General features: G+C 42.2%; 1 protein-coding gene across 1 annotated transcript in view; it reads right to left on the reverse strand.

The window, feature by feature from the left end:
* The window catches only part of FMNL2 (formin-like 2), a gene marked incomplete at its 5' end in the record, with an annotated part of 53,221 nt that extends 31,638 nt beyond the window's left edge, over nt 1-21,583 (reverse strand). The window contains 6 exons of the mRNA XM_010015182.1: nt 3,972-4,065; nt 6,753-6,829; nt 8,048-8,156; nt 18,123-18,275; nt 20,080-20,163; nt 21,507-21,583. Coding sequence (XP_010013484.1) covers nt 3,972-4,065; nt 6,753-6,829; nt 8,048-8,156; nt 18,123-18,275; nt 20,080-20,163; nt 21,507-21,583 — 594 coding nt within the window. The remainder of the gene's footprint in view (nt 1-3,971; nt 4,066-6,752; nt 6,830-8,047; nt 8,157-18,122; nt 18,276-20,079; nt 20,164-21,506) is intronic.
* Nucleotides 21,584-21,867: the final 284 nt, after the last annotated feature.

Consider the following 21,867-nt stretch of genomic DNA (forward strand, 5'->3'; position numbering starts at 1 on the left):
AAATTCCAAACAGCGTTTCCAGGAATCAGTAAGGGGAGATGGCAATGAAATAATGGTAAAACGAAGGTTTATTCTTGCCAGTAAAAGACACCAGCTTAGTTCTCTGTATTCCCACACATGCAATCACACTATTAAAATGAATTAACTACCTGAATAAGCATTAGGAAAATATATCTTATTTTCCAACAGTGCCCTCAGCCTACTTTAATGTAAGTGGGGCACAAGCTCTTAGCATCTGGTCTGTGATCCTCGGAGCTCCCCTAAAGCTGTCTTGCAGCTAACTCTGCTCTCCTTTCTTCCCCTGGCATTCTGCTGAAGTGCATTTGCTTGTCCTGCAACACAGACCTGAGGCAACTTGGATAAAAATTTGTAGCCAGTTCTCACAAATCCATAGAAACAAGCACAAAGGACTGGGACACTGTTGAGGAAGCCTGCTGGCAAGTGGGTAAATGCAGGGGTCATGGTTGCGCTGAGGAGCTCACCCAGTCAAGGCTGGGATACACCATTCAGGCAGCATCTGCCTTCAGCGCAAGGTGCTGGGAATATGAGGTGACTGCAAACAGAGCCAACAGCGGGCCACAAAGTGTCAAAAAGACAAGGGAAAAGCAAATGTCCATGAGTTACGAGTTACCAACGTCGGCACTGGTCTGCAAGGAACAACCAAACTCAGAACGCGTGAGTACATTTCGGGCATATCTCTCTCATAGAGCTGGAAGCTGCTGTTCTGCCAATGCCAAATATTTCCAAAATGCAGAGCAGGATGCAGAAAGCAGACCTGTGCGCTAAGAAAGAGTGACCTAAACCATCCTCTGCTTGTACTCCACATGTAAACTCCTTCGACATTACACAATACAACACAAAAGATGGATGAGAAAATAATACTGGTGTCTCCCTTAGAACTCCTGATTCATTCTGTACAACAGACATGGACTTCATTGTAACTGCTTCCTGCCTTTTGGCAAAATTAATTAAAAAAGGTATTCACCAGCTCTGCCACTCACTGGCCTGAAACATGGGGCTCACTTTTCCTGCCACCAGTGCGACTGTGTGAAGCCTGGTTTCCTCAGCACTAATTCACTTTCCACAAAACACTTGCCTTTCCTTCCATCCATCCCAACCTACTCCTTCCCTCCCCTGGTCTCCATTCCCTGTCAGTAACAATGGTTCTGTATTTGTTTTTCCCTGTTGAATTCAGCTTTATTCAATTCCATCTCAAGCTCCTTGTTTGTTGTACCACCTTGGTGGCTTCCAAATAGCCCCATGTCTCTGTGATCTTAACCCTGTACTGAAAAGTGAGCACTGGGCTACATCTGTAATGTGCCAAGTCCCCTGCAAAGAGAAATAACCTGAGCACAAGAATCAGTGATTTCAGGTGAAGGAAATGGACAAGAACAATTTTGAAGAGACAGCTTAACAAAACAAACCATCCTCCATTTGAACATCCTGAGCCCAGCCTGGCCTGTAAAAACATTTTCAAATGAAAAGTCATTTTCAAAAAGATTTCTTGACAAGATTCATATCAATTGTGGTTTTCCAGCTCAGTCAGACCCTGAGAACCAAATTCTGTTCTCATTTACATCAGAGCAAAGCTCAAAGGTTGATGAAATATTTCATGTTCACCCTGATGTAAATGAGAGCAGAATTTGGTCCAAAATATTCTGTTTTCCCTACTGACTTTATTACAGGGTAAGTGTAAGGCAGGAGTTCAGGTTTCTTTTGAAGTTATTTTATGGCAAGGAGATAGAGCAGCAGAGATCTAGTTCGACAAGTCTAATCTGTCCTAAATATGCACACAGTGTCTGATGAAAGACCAGAGAGAAGTTATGCAGCCCTGCAACACATAGTTACAGAAGCCACACAAATATTACTGAGCTTACAGCAATTTAAATTGGAAGTATACTGCTAGAAATCTAACCCTGAGTACTTTGTATGTCAGCAACTCAGAGATTCTCAATATACCAGTTGAATGAGTTATAAACACGAAAACTGGAAACCATTACTGAAAACTTGTCCAGGAGGAAACTGGAAAATAACAACACAGAACAAGAAACAAGCAGCATAATTGGATAAAAAGAACAGCTAAATGCAGAACTGAGAAAAGTAAAATCCCCTTTCTTGCATACTCGCTTCACCTGCAACATGCAACAGTTCCACTATGCCAAACGACTTGATCAAGCACAAACAGGAATGGAATAAGTAAATAATGGCAGACAAACTGAATGTTTTACACAGGAATTTTTGAATGTCAGCAGCAGAAAAGAGAGATGACAGAGCAAAACCTTGATTAAAGATGTCAGGAAGGTAGGAAAGTAAATGGGACTGTACACATCCTTCCATGTGGTATGTCAAGAGCACGTTTAATGAGGCTTACAGACCATCCCAAACAGTGGGGTTTTGCCCAACTTATCAGTAATCCCTCACACCATCCTCCCTAATGAGTCATATTTCTTCTATAGTATATAAGACAGAAGAATTTAAGATTGGAATAATAACATTGTACCTTGCATATTTACAGCACTTTCCCCATTTAAAGCACTTCTCTCATATTACCCAATTGTTCTTCTTAACAACCTCATCTGCATTTGCTTCCATGATTCCTTCATTTGACAAAGGTGCAAATAAAGACAAAGATCCCGGCAGCTTGCCCAAGGCTATAGACAAATAAACTAAAGAACCAAACTACAAGTTCCAGTTCTGTGCTGCACTAAAGGACTGAAGACCTTTCCCCAGCAGGAAGCAGAATGTCTTATTTCCATGTTCTGACCATCCCTCCCACTGGTGTATCCCAGAAGCAAAGCTTTGTCCCTGGTCACACAACAAACGATTCCAACTCAACTTCCGCTTCACAGCCGGGGAAGCCTTACCAGCAGCTGTGCCATTCCCATTTACCTCTCTCCTTCAGTAGCTCTGCACACACAACACAGCTAGGCCAGGTCTAGTCTTGCAAAGCTGAGGTTTCTACAACAGGCCTGCACCGGAGATTACTTCAAACCTTTTGCTCTGGCTCTGTATAATGATGAGCACCTCAGAAACACAGCTATTTGTCTATGACATGCAATTATTTACAGAGAATGTAAATCAGAGATTGGTATCTCCCAACCAGAAATAATTCCCCAAACACAAAAAAAAAATAAATTAACAACTTGGCTTGTTGATCATCTGCATTAACCCACTTATAGGAACAGCTGCTTTAAGGAAAAACATGCTACATGTTCATACATAGTCCAGTCGGGACTCATCAAGTCTTAACAATTTTTGAGCTGGAAAGTCTAGATCCATTTTTTTTCTTGGATAATAAATCCACACATATAACCAATATCCAAAATAAACTAGAACAGCAGCTTTCTAGGACTTGATTCCCCCACTAGTGCTTCTGAACCTTCATACAATGTTCTCAAATCCCACCAAACACGGTATGCAAACATGTGATATGCCTGAACATATACACTTATGAATTACACCTTTTTGTCCCACTTGAGCCAACTGGAATACCTGGATTGATTTCAGCAGCCAGTGTTCCATCAGAGAGACTTATTTTGTAGTTTATTCACAAATAAAATTCCTACCAATAGTAAAACCATGAGGTTTGGGTTTCAAGAGCTTGTATAAATGGCTCTGAAAATGGGAGACCTTATACACCATTCCCAGTTGTTTCAGAGACAGAAGAACTGGAGTAAAACTCTCAAGGCCTCCATTAGTTTTCCACTTCAGGGACACAGCTTGAATGACCAAAAGGTAAAGGAAGCAATTCACAGTCTGGATTCATCTTGTTGGGATTATGGCTCTTATACCCAAACACAATGATGGCACTGACTCCACTGTCTACTTTGCAGATCAAAGTGACTTACGGAAAATCCACAGTTTATGGGAAATCCTTACTCTAGGAAATTTAGCTGAATAAGAAACCCCTAGCCAATAGTAAGGGGACTATCAACACACACACCAAATTCTAATAAAGCAGAATAAAGTACCTCCTTGAAATTATCGAACGCAGATAAAATGATTTCATGTCCCCCTCTGACGAGGCAAACAGCTGCTAGAAGTTCTAAGACAAGTGCCTTTGTCCTGTGAAGAAATGAAACAGTAACAGTCAATGACACCACGTGCTGAACCACCTTCTTTCTACCTGCTGGAAACAGATGCAGAGACATAGGGAGACATGGTTTGCATCCTGTGTATTTGTAAATCCCCAAAAACTAGTACACCTGCAAGATGCATCATCCAGGGCATTTTGACTCTCCCAGGATCATGCAGTTTTGCCCAGTTTAATGCTAATGAAAACATGCAAAACTTTAAATCAGAAATTGCATTTGTGGAAACTCAAGCAAACCAAAGGCAGTTGCATAACTCTGGTAAAGGCAGACAACATCAGACTTTGATAGTTTGTTCTCCCAGAAAGTTCACCTGCACAAACCCAAAGAGAAGGCAGTTTTACACAAGCCAGGATCACCACACATCAGCCATTAGTCTTCACGGCAACACAGCCCATTTCACTGAGCCCAGTTTTTAACCAATGCGCTTATAATTCAAATCTGTATTTTTCCTGATACAAATCTGAATTATTTTCTACAATTCATGTTACTGATAGCCATAAAAAATAAAAAAAAAGACATGGTTCACTGCAGTAAATATAGGATGCCTTAGCATGTCTTTCCCCTTTTGAATCAGAAATCTGGGTAACTCATTGACAGCAGCATTATTAATGAGGGAAGACAACACAGGCATATTAATGAGGGAAGACAACAGAGTACTGAGAGAAAAGCATGCAGCAGACTCAGTGTAACCCTAATATAAACCATCCCTGGTATTTTCTTACAGGGTTCACGTAAGGCAAAAGCACCAACTGGACTTTATGGCCAGATGAGCTTTGAGCAGGTAGTAAAATCATGCAGACACATGAAATTAGTCTCATGCTAAAGCATTGACTCAAACCAGATGTTACAGAAAAAGAAATACCTTTTGGCTCTCAAAGTGTCAAGGTTATCTTTGGAAACCAGATAAAATGTTCACTTTCCTAGGAAATTTTAAATGTATAGTTTTCAATTCTTACTCATCCATTTTTATTTTCTGCCACAAGAAGAATACCCAAGCTCTTTCATACAGCATCAAGGAGCTCTTACTACGGATCTTATCCCCTCCAAAGGCGAGCTATGAGCCGTGAGAGAGGGAAGGGTGATCTCTGTGAGCAGAGCACTCAGGGGATGCCCAGGTCTCCAATGCTGCCCAGAGCACTCACCCAACAGCTGCTCACACATCTGGGGTGGAGACAGGGAGCAGACAGGTACAGCTGGGTCTGTGGCACCCATATGGGCACAACCAGAGAAGAGGGAGTCCCTACAGTCACCCTTCACCTGGCCTGCCCAATCCTGCTACATTCAGCTCACAGCATGCATGCTCTTGGGATGGGTTCAGCTCTGCATCATCTCTCAGAGCTGCTGCTTCTTTTTTTGCATAACCCAACCAACCCTAAGCAATCAAACTTCAGACTTCTTCAAGAATTATGATGGGGCTAAACCAAAAAAGAAATCAGTTTAGAACAGCACTAACATTAAGTTTTGTCTTCAGATTATGTTAGCCAGATTTGAAAGCAATTTTTCTTTCATAAACAGAAATCTAAATAACCCACTTCCTTGAAAAATGAAAACTCAGGCTCTCCTGATCACCTGATTTCCAGGCACAGGACACCAAAAATGATAAAAACAATAAACTTCGCATACCCTTCCCATTTATCCTGTGCCTAGGCTCCTAGGCTTTCTGACTTAGGGGTCAATGAAAGAAAGGAAAGTACCTACACACAAACATATATGGTGCTCTTTAGTTTTGTTTCATCCTCTAGTTTTACCTTTCCTTGCAAACATCAGTATGTCAGATTTGGTTTCATTAGACATGCAAGAGGTTCTCTGCTCCAGGCTTTGCTGGAAGTGGCTGCCAGGGTCACAAGTGTGGGGGGAAAAGAGGGGGGACAGCCTCTCAGCCATCAGCTCCCTTGTGCAATTACATCATCACTGCTCTGGCTGAATAGCAACCCGATACAGAACAGGAATGAAACCTCCTCACAAAAAATTTCAAACCTAAGGAACTTTTAGACAAAACTTTGTATATATTTTCTTACTCTTCAAGGAAATCCCATGCTAACCTGCTCATTATCAACAGGGTCTTCTTTGCACTGCAATAGAGTTGGAGTGCTTAAGCACCAAAGTTTCAGCTGAGTCATAGAACCACAGAAAGATTTGGGTTGGAAGGGACCTTAAAGATCATCCAGTTCGAACCCCCCTACCACAGGCAGGGACACCTTCCACTAGACCAGGTTGCTCAAAGTCCCGTCCAACCTGGCCTTGAACACTGCCAGGGATGGGGCAGCCACAGCTTCTCTGGGCAACCTGTGCCAGTGCCTTATCTTCTCTCTGCCATTTTAAAGCCATTCCCCTCCTTGTCCTCTCCCTACAGGCCCTTGTCAGAAGCCCCTCTGCAGATTTCTAGTTTGCCCCTTTAGGTACTGGAAGCTGCTCTAAGCAGCTGCTGTAAGGCTCCCCGGAGCCTTCTCTTCTCCAGGCTGAACAAGCCCTGCTCTCTCAGCGTGTCAAACTAGATGGCAACTGCTCATCTATTTGGATAATTATATAGATTTAAGCTGATCAGAATGAAGTCCGATTTTTACTACAGGTTTATGCATAAACATAGCTCTGAAAATCCCTTTCCGGTACTCTTTACTTACCTACTTCTTAAACTCTCTAAAAGCAAGTGAAGCCTACCTGGGATTCTTGTTGTTCAAACTTAGTGCAATTTCATTAACGGCATGTGGATGTGACATGACCATATTGAATCCATACTGAAAAGAGAAGGGGAAAATATTATTTCAGTTTTGAGACTGAAATTATTACTTTAAAAATCCAACAAATTATATATCTCTGACCAGATCTGGAGACAGTGTATTACAACACTGTAAGCCAAACAAAATGTTGTAGAGTTTACTAAGTCAGCCAGAACATTTCCATATACCACTGTGCCTAACAAATGCTCTGCCACTAACAGTGTCAAAAGTACTTGGTTTAGCCATGCCAGCCAACTAAAAGGGGTAACAGAGCTGCTCCTACACCACTACCAGCCCCTCTGCTTCTCCTTTTCTCCCTCCAACCCCTTTTAAATTCTGACAGCAAAGTGTATTATTTACTCTCTAAAGAGGATTTTGCAATTCAGCTGCCAAAATCTCTTCTTTTCCAGGATGCATGCTGCCACACAGCAACTACATCATGCAGTTTTTGCACAAGTACTGCTGGCTTTGCTCTCAAAAAATAAAGAAAGAATTCCTTTGGAAAATACTGTATTGGTTATTAGCACAATATTGTTGTTGGCATACTTCCCATCAGAGGTAAGACACCTTGTAAATCCCAGGGAGCTGGTATCCCCAAGGGCAGACTCACATACGCAGCAGTGTTACAAAAACCTTGTACAACTGTACAAGGTGTTCACCACAGGCTTTCTTTGAAGCACGCACTTTTAGCAACTACTGTTTTAGCAAAAGATCCCAGGTCTCTGAAGCTACCTGGGCACGCCGTATGATCACAGCATCCCACTAAAGAGAAAAAAAACCTCATAAAAATAAGATTAGCTTTGGTCTATTTTATTCTTGGACTTGCAGTTACTGCAATTGCCTTGCCATAAAAATGTTACAAAAGTAAATGCTTGGATCTTCCATCAGTGTATAGCTCTTCTGAAAAATTTATGCATTTCCTAAGTGTCAGTACTAAATGCTGAGACAAACTGTAACTTCAGCTGGGTAGCTGCATGTCTAAACAGTTAGTGCAAACTGAGCCCATTGCTGCAAACAGGACTGGCCCGACATGCTCTTGTCTATGTGTATCTTCACACCTGTACTAAATCATGTGCATGGGTACACAAGGACTGTGTTATATTGCTTCCCAGCCACACTGCCTGAGTACGAATTTAAACCTTTGCATTAGTTTTTAACAATCAGCCACTAATCTTTTACTCCCCCCTCCCAACAACAAAACAGTTATGTGGTCCAAAAGAACAAAAAGGGTAATACCTGATAATTCATTATGGCCCGTAAACACATGATGCAGACATGAACATCATCTTTTTTACTCACTAATCTGGAATTTTTTAGTGTTCTTCGGCTTGGCAAGGTGTTATACCTGCAAACAAAACCAGCTCTCATCAATCACAAGACTATTTTTAAGGTGGTAAGAATAAAGGAATATGAAAATGCAGACATCTTTCAGTTCTGCAGAGCAGACAACCATCAGACAATACACATGCAAATAAAGCAGAAAAAGGTCATGTGCTGTTTACGTTGGCAGTGTAGGGAGCTCCGGATGCACAGCTCCATGACAGGCTGCTGGCCACTCAGCCCTGGGCCAGCACAGACCACGAGCTAACGGTCCGAGCCCTTCCACCCAGAGCTGCCCATGCCACCAGCCACAGTGTTACTTGTCTGGAGCCAGGTACCTCCATCTCTCACAGCATGCAATAGGGAAAAAATGATCCACCCGCAAGCAGAGGTATTTTGGATTTTTTTCCATGCACTTTACTTTGCATGAGCAATGACACAGGCTTTTAATGGAACTGAACATTTGTAGGCATCAGCAAATGTATTAATTCCTTCTGCATTTCATTTAAGAATGGTGCCTCTCTTCTATTCTGCAGCTGAGCTTTCTGAAAGCCCTCCAAATTATTTGAGGAAAACACAGCCCTTAGGAACTTTCCTCAGAACAGAGGCATTAATTATTTTAATGGCAACCCCTAACTAGTAAATCAACCTTGAATTCAATTAAATAAGTATACAGAATAAACACAAAGGGAAATCTTTAAATCTGTTGTTTCTATGGCATAGTAAATGAAAACCACATTTCAGCTCTTCTTCAGATACTGCTTATTTTCTTTAAGAAAAAACATGCTTTATGAGTTGAGCACAGGAAATTGGAGACAAGGAGATAGACTGCCATATGAAATACATATATGTTCTTATGTATATGTAATTGAATAACCAATGGGAAAATTACGATTATGGTCAAAACCTCTTTTGACAGTGATGTACTAACTGCTGCAATCACCTGATGGTGTTTGTGGTGCCGCTGGCAAGCCCCAGGACCAGCACAAGCCCCATCCAAGCTGTGGGGATCTGCGGGGCTGCCCCAGCTGTGCCAGGGACATGAAGGATCTCTGCAAAGCTGCACAGGTTGCCCTGAGCAGGCCCAGCCAGCAGCATCACAGGTAATGTTGACAGCGAAGGCAAAGGGTGGTGTTTGGGCTTGGAAAAACAAATTATTGATCCCACTCTCCCAATTTACAGTGTAAAAACAGCCCAGAGAGAAGGTCCAGACAGGTTCTCAATTAGTCACATGGCTGCAGAATCCAGAGTTTTTGCCCAATTTAGACCAATGCAGGTGAGAGCAGAGACCAGAATGGCATCAGCTCACCAGCTAACAAAACCTCTAGGCAGGCACAGTAATCCTTTTGCATTTCCAGTTATCACACTTGGGCTGAAAATAAAGAAGAAAGTATCAAATTTGCTGATACAAAGACAGAAAGAAAAATAATGGGATGCACGAGCAGTGATGTGCAGATTCTGACACTTCTTATGCAAAGAGCAACTCCACTGGGTAAGGAAAGAGAAATTCATAGACAAAGCTTGACTGCTGAATTAAATACAACCTCCAGTAAAAACAAGGCTTCCTCAAACAACTGCAGCTGGCCTCACACTCACCAACGCCACCTTTGGAGCCTGAAGAACATACAAGGGAAGGCTTCACTTCTCTTCGATTCCCGAAAACTGCAGTGGGGAAAGCTGCTGGATTACATCCTTAGGTCTCACCACAGTCCCTAACCAGGGAATCAGTGCTGGTACCCAGCAATGACTCAAAGCACAACTGCAAACCAAGGCAGGACAAGATACAAGGTGGGGAACAAGAGGGCTTCCAGGGGCCATGCAGATCCAGCCTCTTCCATATGAGAACTATCCCAGCACTCCAAGAAAGTATGAGTGTCATGGAAGGAGTCATTGGGGAATAATCTTTAATTATGTGGCATCACACATAATTATCAGGTGACAGGATCAAAGCAAACCTGGTAATTTTCAAGGCACTCCTCCACACACAGCTCTGGAGAGCAGGAGTTCAGCACGACCACTGCAGAGCCCACAGCCTGGCACAGGCTCCAAAAGCACACCAATTCACAGAGGAAAAAAGTTCCACTGAGAACTATTAAACAGGAGAAGCAACCCTTAGATCAGGATGCTTAAATCTCCAGACTGCTGGAAGCATGTCTGCAGGAGCCTGAATGAGGAGAAACATCTCTGGGTATCTGCCTTGCTAGTACTAAGCAAGTGCCCTAAGCATCTCCTGCCCTAAGCATCTGCTCCTGAGCAATATGACAGAGGGGTGTCAGATACAGCTTTGTTGTTATCGCACTTCACCGTTTTCCTCTTTCTTCCCTCTCCATATTTTAAGTGCATTTGGGCAGTTACCCTCTTTATTGCTGATGCTGCTGTGCAGCTACTTGTTTAATCTGTGCTACTCATCTTGTTTAAAAGAGGTGTAGCTTTTAAAATTAGTGATTAACATTATTATATTAATAACCATAATTAATAATGATATATAATATTAATAATTGTTAATAATACATGAACAAGTAATAACAGACTTGTTTTATTCTGACTCATTAGCTCATTCTCTGACACAAAGAACATACTTGCAAATTTTCTCCCCTTAAACGTATAAACCAAACCAAACGAGGTAGCTCATAGGAGGGTATGGGTGCACAGTGTGCTGGGCAGCAATCACAGCTCACCAGCACCCTTGCTGTGTCTGCCTTCATGGCTGCAGGAGCCTTCCCCACCCTGCAGCTCCAGCACAGGCCTAAAGCAGAACACACAGCAAGCTCAGAAGCACAGTGCCAAACCACCCTGCCCACGGACAGCCAGTGATTCTCGGGCTTCAGCAATTACTTTCCTTTGCTTTCATTTTCCAGGACTACCAAGATGAAAGAAACCCCAAAATTCAAAGTAGTATTCAGTCAAACTCCTTTTTCCTCCCCCCCCATATGAATGCATAAATCAGCTCAGGGCACTCCAGACGGATTTCAGGTTTGTGGGAAACATGACCTAGTTTTGCCTGAGAACAGCGAGTGGTTGCAGCATTGGAGCTGTTTCAGGGACCAGACCCGAGGAGGGGTGCAGGCTGTGCCTCAGAGGACCAGAACAGGACATGGTTGTTCCCTGCACTGCAGAGCCATCCCAGCTGGCCCCAAGCCACCATGAGCACTTTGGATGGGTGCTGCACTGCACCTCACACTTCAGCTCTGGGGTGCTTTGTCTGGCTGCTCCTGGTGGGAATGTGACAGGCCGAGGAGCTCCAGTCAGGCTGTGCTGCCTGTGTCCCCATGGAGTGCTCACACACAGACCCTGTGCTTGGGGACTCATTTGTTTCCCACATCTCCCTTCCCAAGACAAAAGAGGAGTAGTGCAACCTTTAACTGGGAGCCCTATGCCGAGTCTGAACTGGGAAGAATGGAAGCACCGCCAGTCTTTTTTTCTGGAGAATGTGTAACTAGCGTATTTCAATACATTCATTTCATTGAGTATGAAAAACAATGCAATAAGAAGATTCAAAAGTAATTTCTAGGCATACAGAGATCATTCCTAAAATGATTTATCTCAGTTTTAAACCACTAAAGGCTGCATACATTATTTTCCTTTAAATTTTAAATAAGCAGAATAATTAGATCATTATCACACCACTGATAGAAGAGAAAAAAAATCTTCCTCAGGGCCTGGTGTATCAACTCCTTCAATTTCAGAATGCCTTTAAACATCTGACAAAGCTTTGTCAGCTGTAACGAATGGGAGCAAGTTCTTCTTAAACTAATAAAAGATGACCATAAAGCCAGAATTTGGCATTTCCAGCTGTTTGGGGAGTGAGGAGAAACAGGATCAGGGAGCAAGGATACTCTGCAATGCAGCAGGACCCTGAAGCACACTGAGTTTGAGTTCCCTGGGTGCTCAGCTTGAGATCCAGCCACCTGGATGGAGTCTTCCCAGGCTGGGAGATGGGGATGCTCCCCTCTACGTTGCTTGCTGCCTTTCTAGGCACCTAATCGAAAGCCCCATGCTGCTGAGCAATGCAGGCACCAAAAAGAAGGGTTGAGGTGAAAACTATTCACCTCTTCTGAAGAAATGGAGAAGACTGATGAGGTCTGCAAACATCCTGTACAGCACTACCTGCCTGCAGGAAAACTGCTCTTCTGAAGCCTGGAGATGTTCACTTGAAGTCTTATGACCAGCCATATAGGCAGAGTCCGAGGTAGCTGCTGTGTTCTCTTCCCAAAACCCAAGATAACCTCAACCCCTGGGACTCTGCACCAGCCCCAAGTTGCACGTCATGCTCTCCTTGCAGCAGTCCTCCTGCCCTCCCCACCACCCTGCACACCCCTAGTTGGCAGTGTGTTACTCAGTGATATCATCAGTGATATTCAGAGCCCACACTCGGGCTCGCAGAAATTCCACCCGTGTTAGTTTACGATTAGGCTGAGAAATAGGTACAGAACATGCAATTGAGAGCTGCAGTGCAGAGAAAATATCTCTAGCACAGATGTGATTCTGCCCTAGATTTAGATCTCTTCCTTTCAACAGATGCAAATTTCTTCACACAGACATGAATGCCAAGAATTAATAAGGATTTCGGTTTTTTGTACAGAAACTCTTCTACAACAACTCTGCACACTGGAACTAAGGCTCAAGATGCTTCCCCTGTACTAGCAGCAACTGCAACGACCCCTGATGTTATTTGTTTCTTTCCCAAAGGCAAGGCAGACCGGCAGTAGCCCTAACACCTCCTTCCATGCGACATGAGCCAAACCAGGGAGGATGATCTTCTTTTGCTTTTATTTCATTTCTTGTTACTAAACATTAGGCTGATCCAAGCATCTGGATTAGTCGTTGGTTTTGATTTCCTGTCTACTGCAGGTCAAAGATTATGTCACCAAGAGTATATTTATCCTGGTAATTAAATTCAGATGGTTCCTCTTTTATTTCCTCTGCCCCTCCTTTAAAGAAGAACTATAAAACCTTACTTCTGAAAAAAAGCAGAAACAAAAAACCTGACCATGTGCAAGCTCCTGCAGCGTGTAATGCTTTCCTCCTGCCAGCCATCAGCAGTGGGTATAGGATGTCACACGTGGAGAGAGAGCTGCTCCACAGCTTCATGCCTTTGCTGCTGGAGACTGAGGGGGAGTACGTGGGATCCAGCATCTCCACAGCTGGGACACTGCACCCAGGCAGGAAAACCAACAACGGTTAAAACCGAGCCTAAACTCTGCTGAAACATCATAGTTTAAGGTTCTTTTTCTCTCCCAGCTCTAACAGAAGTACATTTCTGTTCAAGAATAACTCATTCGTCATTTTTATTCAATTTGTTAACAATTTAGTTAATGCAGTGCTTGTAAAGGAAATGCCGTGATGTCTCCGGAACCAGGCTGGGCTTTTACCCACCAACCTCCTACAGAAAGGTGAAAAGGACCATTCAGCCCAGCCAGCCTGAAGAAATTAATTTTGCTAAACTACTCCTGCCTCTATGTCCCACTTACTTCGTTAACATGATCAGTCAGAACTGGTGAAAACATGCAGTGTGTCCCTGACTCACCCAGCACTTTGTACAACCAAGATCTAGAAAACACAACATGCAAGGGCATCTTCTGGTGCAAAACAGCTCACACTGACACTGAGGGCCACAGATGGATAATCAAAACACCTACACAACAAACTAGGATACTCAAAGTAAATAAAAGCCCTTTCCACCATGATAAGTGAGCACGAATCTCAATACAAACTCCTGCCATTTCCACCAACGGCAATGGGAGGACTAACATGCTTAAAATGAGAACATATGCCCCATACAACAGTGCAGACTTTTAATGCACTGCATTAATAATGAATATAAATTATAGATGGTTTCTCCTATCATTTTTATCTTATTACCTGCTAAAGAATAAAAGCCCCATTTGCCAATGCCAGCTCCCTCAGAGTAGAAGCAAGGAGAGCAGAGACAGAGGTCCACAGTGGACCAGCAGCTCGCCCAGTGCTATGTGTATTCTTGTTTGGAGATGGTGGTGTTTGTATTATGAATGTCCTTCTGACAGCAGAAAGAAACTCTGGATGGGGAAGGTCTTGGTGCTTCCTACTAATTTTGGATTTGTCTCATCTCTTAGAGCAAGTTACAAGCTGGGTCTGCTGGCCATGGGGACCCTGAACTTGTACCCTTCTGCAGGGGATGAGGCTGAGAGAGGGAAAGACCATGAGCCTGTGCTCAGTGGCCTCCAGAAGCTTTAAAACCAGTGAGGCACAATCAGCTCCTTTATTTGTGCAAGGCAAGAGAAAGCAGACAGCTGTGCTGCCCAAAAATGTCTTTTCTGCCATTTCAAACAGGGCAAGAAAGCTGGTTTGGTCCCACATATGTAAAGAGAATAAATTACTTCAAGCCTGCTGGTTTTGTCTTAATCTAACAGAATCTGGGAAGACTATTAATCCTTAAATCTGAGGATATATTTTCTACCTTAAAAAGGTGAGAAAAGAAATGGAAATAGCCAGGTTTGGTCTCCCTCCTTCCTCCCAGGCTACGCAGCCAGGGTGTGTCTACAGATGCCAATGCACACCCAGGTGGTGCTCAGCTCTGCTACGCCATGTGCATCCCATGTAACCTCCAGCAAGGGAACGAGCATTTCTTCACTTCCATAAACATACACAGATGGGGATTCTCCCCCACTTTGACCACAACAGTCATCTACAAACATTCCACAACACAACCAAGCAGGCTATCTGAAAACAGGTACATGCTGCATTGGAGTTACCCTCAGCTGCCAGGGACACCACTGCCTGAATAGTGCCTGTCTAGGGTCTATGAAGATCATGGTCTTCAGGTAGAGGAACCAGAAGAATTACAAGACCAACCACTGGCTGCTCAAAAATACGCTCTTCTAAATTAGCAAGTATCTGACACAAATTACAATGACGAACTCAGCTGATCCCTGAGCAGTGAAAGCGTTAATGGCAAAGTCCAAATTAAATCTTTGTAGCATACATAGTCAGTGTCAAATTTTAGTCCAATTGTTGAATGCATTCAAAGCCCATTTATAGATTAAGATATATTTGCCTAAATTGCTCTCATTATGGACTCTACAGATTCTGAAGAAAGAAAGTTTCTCAGGTTCAATCCATACAAAAAAAGAAGTATTTGACTCAGAAGAAAGGGAATTTCTAATGGGCTGGGACATTACAAAGTCTGCATTAATATTTATCTGACAGCAGAGTATGACTCTCATGTGAAAGTAATGCTCCTTCTCCCCCAGAAAAAGCAGCAATAAAATCCCCAAAGGTTCATCCCTGCTTTTATCCTTCTGCCCTCATTTTGGTGTTTGCTTCCCAAATCCCTGTGCCTCCTCTTAAAAAAAAAACCCTTAGTTGCCAAGGAAACCCAGTGAGCAGGGAATTGGCAGGGTTCAGCATTACTAAAAAAGACCTACTGGAAGCTAGTGAAAGTCACAATTAGAAATGGATAGCCTAAGCCACGCAAACGAAGAAGAAGCCTCCGTGCCCATGTCACCACCGGGTGAGTTCACACCACAGCAAGATTGCCCAGAAACTGCTCACTACAATGGAGCCACACGGTTTCCAAGAGTGCATGGGGTATAACCCTGCCAGCACTTCCTAGTGTTGCTTTGTGCTTACCTCCTGTTCCTTTTGTATAATTTAACCTCAGGGTTCTGAGGACTATAGCAGGTTTAGTGCTATTGAACCCTGAGGACAGGCAGGAGAGCTCGTGCGATGACGCTGTCATACAGACACCAAAAATGAGAAAACATGGTGTTAAGGCTGGCAAGTTAAATACTGTCTCCCCAAATCTTCTTGCTATTTTAATAAAAAGGAAAGGAAAAAATAAATCTGTTCTCATTTTTCATACTGATACGGCATTGCAGGGATGAGTCCAGCTCCTGAATTTTAAATTACCCTGTTAAGATTATCAGCCTCTTCCTTCTTCATCCAAGAGGGAGGACCACTTCTTCCATTCTCTCTATTTGAATGGGTTTCAAAGCAAAGATAGAAGAAGAGATTCCACACAGAAGAACCTATGGCTTGAGTGTCCTCATGTCCAAAAATGCTAATTCCATGTAAATGTTGGACAGTTTTTACCTGCTGTCCAGGTAAAAAGATGGCTCTGCAGGCAGGAGGGGCACTTGGCTGAAAAACACCGTACTAGGTTGCGTTTCTGTGTCTGTTTGGATATGAGTGAAGTCTCTATTTGCAATAAAAAAGAAGTAAAACGGGCAATGACTAAGGGCTCTATGTCTGAGGTATGAAAGTAATAATACTATTTGCAATATGATAAAGGAAACTAGTCCCCTGTTTCCAAGTGAAACACATTTTATTTTCTTTTAGAAAATTCCACTCTACAGAAGCAAACTACACTTTGAAGTTATAATGTGATAACCACACGTTTTGAAGAGTGGAAAAACTCCCCCTGATGCTCAGGTGGTTGCTTTACCAAGACGTACGATTACCAGATTATAAGGCATAGGGAGCAGTGCTGGTCACGCGGCTCCCATGCCCTGCACAGCCCATGTTGCAGGTAACCTTGCACCTGGGACTTACGAGGTTTTCCAGCTCGAAGCCTCATCAGCAGAGCACAAAGTGAAGCTGCTCCAGAGGCAGTTGGTTGAAAAGCAGCTCTGGCAGCGTTTGAACTGAAGTTGCTCAGGGAGAGAAACCAATCTGATGATACATGAAAAGCGTGTGAAAGCAGAGGAGGGAAGGACGTGAGAGAGAGAATTGGAGAAGAGGATGTGAAAGAGGGAGGGGAACGAAGTATGCAAGGAAGGAGACATTGACATGGAAAATAAAAAAGGTAAGGAATAAAGGGGAATGTGAAAAAGGAAAAAGGATGGAAGGAAACGAAGAGAAAAAAATGTAAGAGACATGTAACGTATACCTGACATGCATTTCTAGTGCAACTAATCACAAGCATGCCTCCCAAAGAGAGCAGAACCAGACATTCTCCTGCAAGACCCTACCATTTCTCTGTCATAGTAATTAAAGACCAAAGAAAACCAAAATCACTAAGAACACCTTTGCAATATTACAAAAAAAGATCAACTGGTCAAGTGATTATGCTGCACTCACAGACTGTATTTCTTTACCAGAACTGTCTTTTTCTCTCCACTGCTTGATGTCTGTGAACTACATCTTCCACGTATCACATCCGTGACCACTCAGGCCATAGATGGAAGGCACCCAACATCAACTGAAGAGGTAACATTACCATTGACTGACAAAACAAAACTGAAACTCTGGTCCAAGATGAAGGAAAAAGCTCCTCTCACTAGCTCCATCGTTTTGGACTCTTCTATGCTCACAGTATTACGTAATAAAACTCCATAAAAGTCAAAAAGCATTCAGCACTCTGAGCTGTGCCCCTAGGTAACAGCACTGCTAGTTTAAAGGTGGTATTCAGTATGATTTATAATGGTAAAGCGTCAAATATAACAGAGTTGACCGTCATTCAGTCATTTTCCACAAACTGGGTTAAAAAACCCCAACAGTATTTGGAAAGAGAGACTTCATAGTAAAGCCACGGTGGTGTGAGAATTAACAGCAAGTTTGAAGAAAAAAAAAACCTAGTTCATAGCAGCATGGAAGGAATGTGCTGCTAGAAGAGACCTTTTTGGATGAGACACCAGATCAGAGCACCAGACTGGCCAGGACCATGGAAATCTTGAGATACATTTTGGAGAAGAGGAATTACTTCCTCTGTGCAAGCCACATTGTACCTGATGGAAATGTAATGTGCATCCTTAGGTCGTTCTGCCATTGGAAAGGGAGGCAGAGTTATTCTTGTCTCTTCCTCAACTGCCATGTAATGCTGCCCCGTGCTACTAGCTCAGCATTTTTTTCCACCTCAAAACCATCACTACAATGACATGGTTCCAACATATGTCAAGCCTATACTGTGAAAAGGGGGAAGATGAAAAATATTCTAATTGGAAAACCATACTGACATCTCTCACTCAGGCTCTCACTGTTTGCAGGTTACCAACTGCCTGATTAAAAGCCCTACCGTAAAGTTGAGTGTCTGCCAGAACGGGAAATGCTGTTGCCAACTGGTGAGGGTAAATTACTGCCTCTGTGCAGGTCCTCAATAGATCGGCTCCAAGGTTTGGACTTGTCCATTGAGTTTTCCACATTGTTCTCCAAACTTTCAAAGTCAAACCTGAAAGGAAACAGAAATTCCAGCACCAGGTTAGACAGAAAAGATGCACATAGCATCTTCCTTCCTGTTCAACATCTGCAGATTTTAGTAGAATCAGAATCACAGAATTGTTTAGGTTGGAAAAGACATTCAAGATCACTGAGTCCAACTGTTAACCCAGCACCACCAAGTCCATCACTAAACCATGTCCTTAAGTGACACATCTACATGTCTTTTAAATACATCTCTGGGGATAGGTCCCAAAAGATATCAAAAAGAAAGGAAGAAAGCAATGCAGGCTAACTTCCGTTTGGCTGCAATTCAGTGTGAGCTTCAAATGCACAGTGCAGCAAATTTGGACCTTGACAAAGGGAGCAGCTAACCATACGAGCATTCAATTTCAGAAGGATCAAACAGCTGCGTATTATCCTACTTCAATGTAAAATAACTACAACATTGACTGCTTTGCTGACGAATAGGCTCTGCCTTGAAGAGTGGGAATGCTTAAAGCTGTCTCCGTTTTATTTGAATAAATCAATACGTTGTGCAAGTACTAATTCATTTTACTCCATCAATATGTGACCGAGCATTCACACAGACTTGTTGGCCCTCACACATCTCCTGGCATATGTAATATATTATCATAATCGTTACAGATTTTCTTTGATTTCTGACTCATTGCCCATTGTACTGCTATTTCAAGCAAAAATTGCTTGTTCCCTTTACAGCTTTTGAGGTTATTACTCATGTTTACCACGTTAGAGAGGAAAAACCCAGCAAGCAAACTTGCATACATTCGTATGATTTTAGGAAGAAAGTCTTTATACAAACACTTTTTTTTTTTGCTGTGCACAGTTTTTTCCAGTGTTAGTAACGTTTTAAAACATGTAATTTTCCTCCATTAATTTTATTGCAACCCAACTAAAAATCTCTTTTCTGTGCAACGATATATATAGATCTGATGGCATCTTTTCTAAAAATAAAATATCAACTCTACTCAGCTTGAGTTCCTAACTACAGTATCTTTAACCTACTGCTTTTCACACTTTTATACCAAAATGTACTGCTGCAATATCCTGAATGAAAGCGTGTGGATATACAAATCTAGAACTTCAGCTGAACATATTTCCAATTGTATGATATAACAACTAACGAAAGCTGATTTTTTCCCTCTGATTTGTTTTAAGAGAGTATGTTTAATGATTTATTACCTAAATGACTAAATCTGACTCCCAACTACACAGACATCAGAACTGTAAAAGCTGTCTTGAAATTCCTTGAAATTGCTGTCCTGCAGCACATATACTGCACAGGACGCCAACAGCTTTGCTTATCAGGAGCCTTGTCAGAAGTGGTTGGTGTGTGGATGTCACTTTGAACATGATAGGCAGTATTACAATGCCTTGGAGTTGGGCACCAATTACAAACTGATTTCTGCCTGCTTCCACACATTTGTTGAATGGTTTTTTTCACTGTACCCCTGCGACAGTCAGAGGCCAAAGCTAAAAACTATGTCAGTACAGTCTTAGAAATAATCTCAAGGCTTAAAGTTTCTTTTTTTCTATAAAATGTTATCACAGAATCATAGAATCAACTAGATTGGGAAAGACCTCTAAGATCATCAAGTCCAACTGTTACCCCAGGACTGCCTATGATGCAATAGGTTTGCATAGAACCCCTATAAGGCAATAGGTTTGCACTACTAGAATTTTCTCTGCTCTAATGTGGGTACATTACTCTGTATAGAGCCTGTTGGCTCTGTATAGATGACAGCATTCTTGCTCTGCCTTGCAAGCCCAGAGAATACCAGGCAAGTCTTACTTACGTGACTGCATACTGTGCAAACGACAAGTACTCCACCAGAACATCCAGGCCTTTGTTTTCTTCATTCAGGAACTCCCTGACCCATCTGTTAGAAAAATTATCAGACATCAGAGCATTTAGTGGTCTTTGTGAAGTTACTGGAATTCTTGTCAGATAAACTAGAGACGGATCCATCGCAGGAAAGGCAGCACTGCTGAGTAGACCTTTGCTTTCCCACTCAGGAAAATAGGACTTTTTAAAAATGCCCTTTATTATTTAGAGGATTTTAAAACAGTCCTTTAGAGGACTTTAGAAATGTATGGAAACAAGCTTTTTTTGCAGTACTATGATGGGAAAAATGCCACGAAATAAAAAAAAAAAAAAAAAAAGCACATAATCCCCATCCTATGCACACTCTGCATTGCTCAGAAACTAGTATTTGCTCTTCCAAGTACTAAGCTCTGGAAATGGTAAATGCCTTTCCCATCATAGTGGTGGTGCTGGAAGAGGTCCTGGGTGCTCTGACAAGTTCAGCTGCTGCCCAGCTTCACTCCAAACCCAGGCTCATCTCCGGCACATGCTGCCGTACAAACCACCAGGCAATGACTACAGCCATCTTCTAATGCATGAGTCTCAGGGACCTGGCTTAATTTTTATCACATCCTGATCTCTAGCAGTCTTTGACAGCATACAGACAGCACACCAGCAAAAGAGTAATCTGACATCCTGGATACACACCTAACAGTCATTTTGCCTTTCCTTTTTTATATTTTATTTTAAAGGTATTAACCTGTTACTGCAAATTTTGGCTACTAAGAGTTATGCAAAATAATCTGCAATTTGGAAAAGTCTGTTATCTTCCAAGCTTTCAAAACCTCAAAAACACCAAGTAAAGTTTGAACCAGTTCTGAACCAGCTTCTGGTCCCAAGACCCAGAGGTAAGACCAACGGAAACACAAATGGGAATGACGTGTTTGATAAAGAACTAAGTCTCTGGCGATCCTTTATTATTGCTATTTGAGAAGCAGCTATTTGTGGAAGTAAAATCCTGGTAACATTACTCACAGCCAGGCTTCATGAACTGCATCATGTAAAAGCTATAAAGCAGCATGGGGGTGTTATTTATACGTATATTTATAGCTGCAGTACTATTATTATTCTAGACACATCATGCCCACTCCTGCTCTGACTGACTTAGGGGGAAGAGAAGCTGACTGCAATCTTTTTGCAGCCTTCACAGAGATGCAGATGAACCTTATCATGAAAGGATTAAAGTTGAATTATTCTCCTGAGATGCCCAGTTATCCCTTAACTGAGCCCTTCAGGCTTTAACAATCAATCAAGTGGTATCACTGCTCCACATGCAAAGAGACATTTCCTCAAAGACATCCATCAATAGATGTAAAATAAAAATAAATTCTTAAACCAGATGTCATCAAAAATTCTTACCCAATGTGATTTGTTCTTAAAGAAATTTCCAGTTCTCGGAGGACTTGAGTAGACTCTTGGACTCGTCTTCTGAATTTCTGTAGTTGAGCGAGCAGGCAAAAAAAACAAACCCAAACAATTAGATTCATGTGATGCTATTAAAAATATCAACACCTCATAAGTACAGACTGAAAAATAAAATATTAAGGTAAACTGAGAACCCCTTTAAATCCTGAAGAATGCAACAGCAACAGTCTGGCAGTCAACAAGAATATGCACAAAAAAAATAACTTCTGTTTCCATGCACATTTTTGAGTTTCTAGGATTAAGACAATTAAAAGCCTGTAGATAAATAGACACATCTTTATAATACAAGTTTATT

The sequence above is a fragment of the Nestor notabilis genome, unplaced genomic scaffold, assembly GCF_000696875.1.
Source record: "Nestor notabilis isolate BGI_N333 unplaced genomic scaffold, ASM69687v1 scaffold14455, whole genome shotgun sequence".
Lineage (NCBI taxonomy): Eukaryota > Metazoa > Chordata > Aves > Psittaciformes > Psittacidae > Nestor > Nestor notabilis.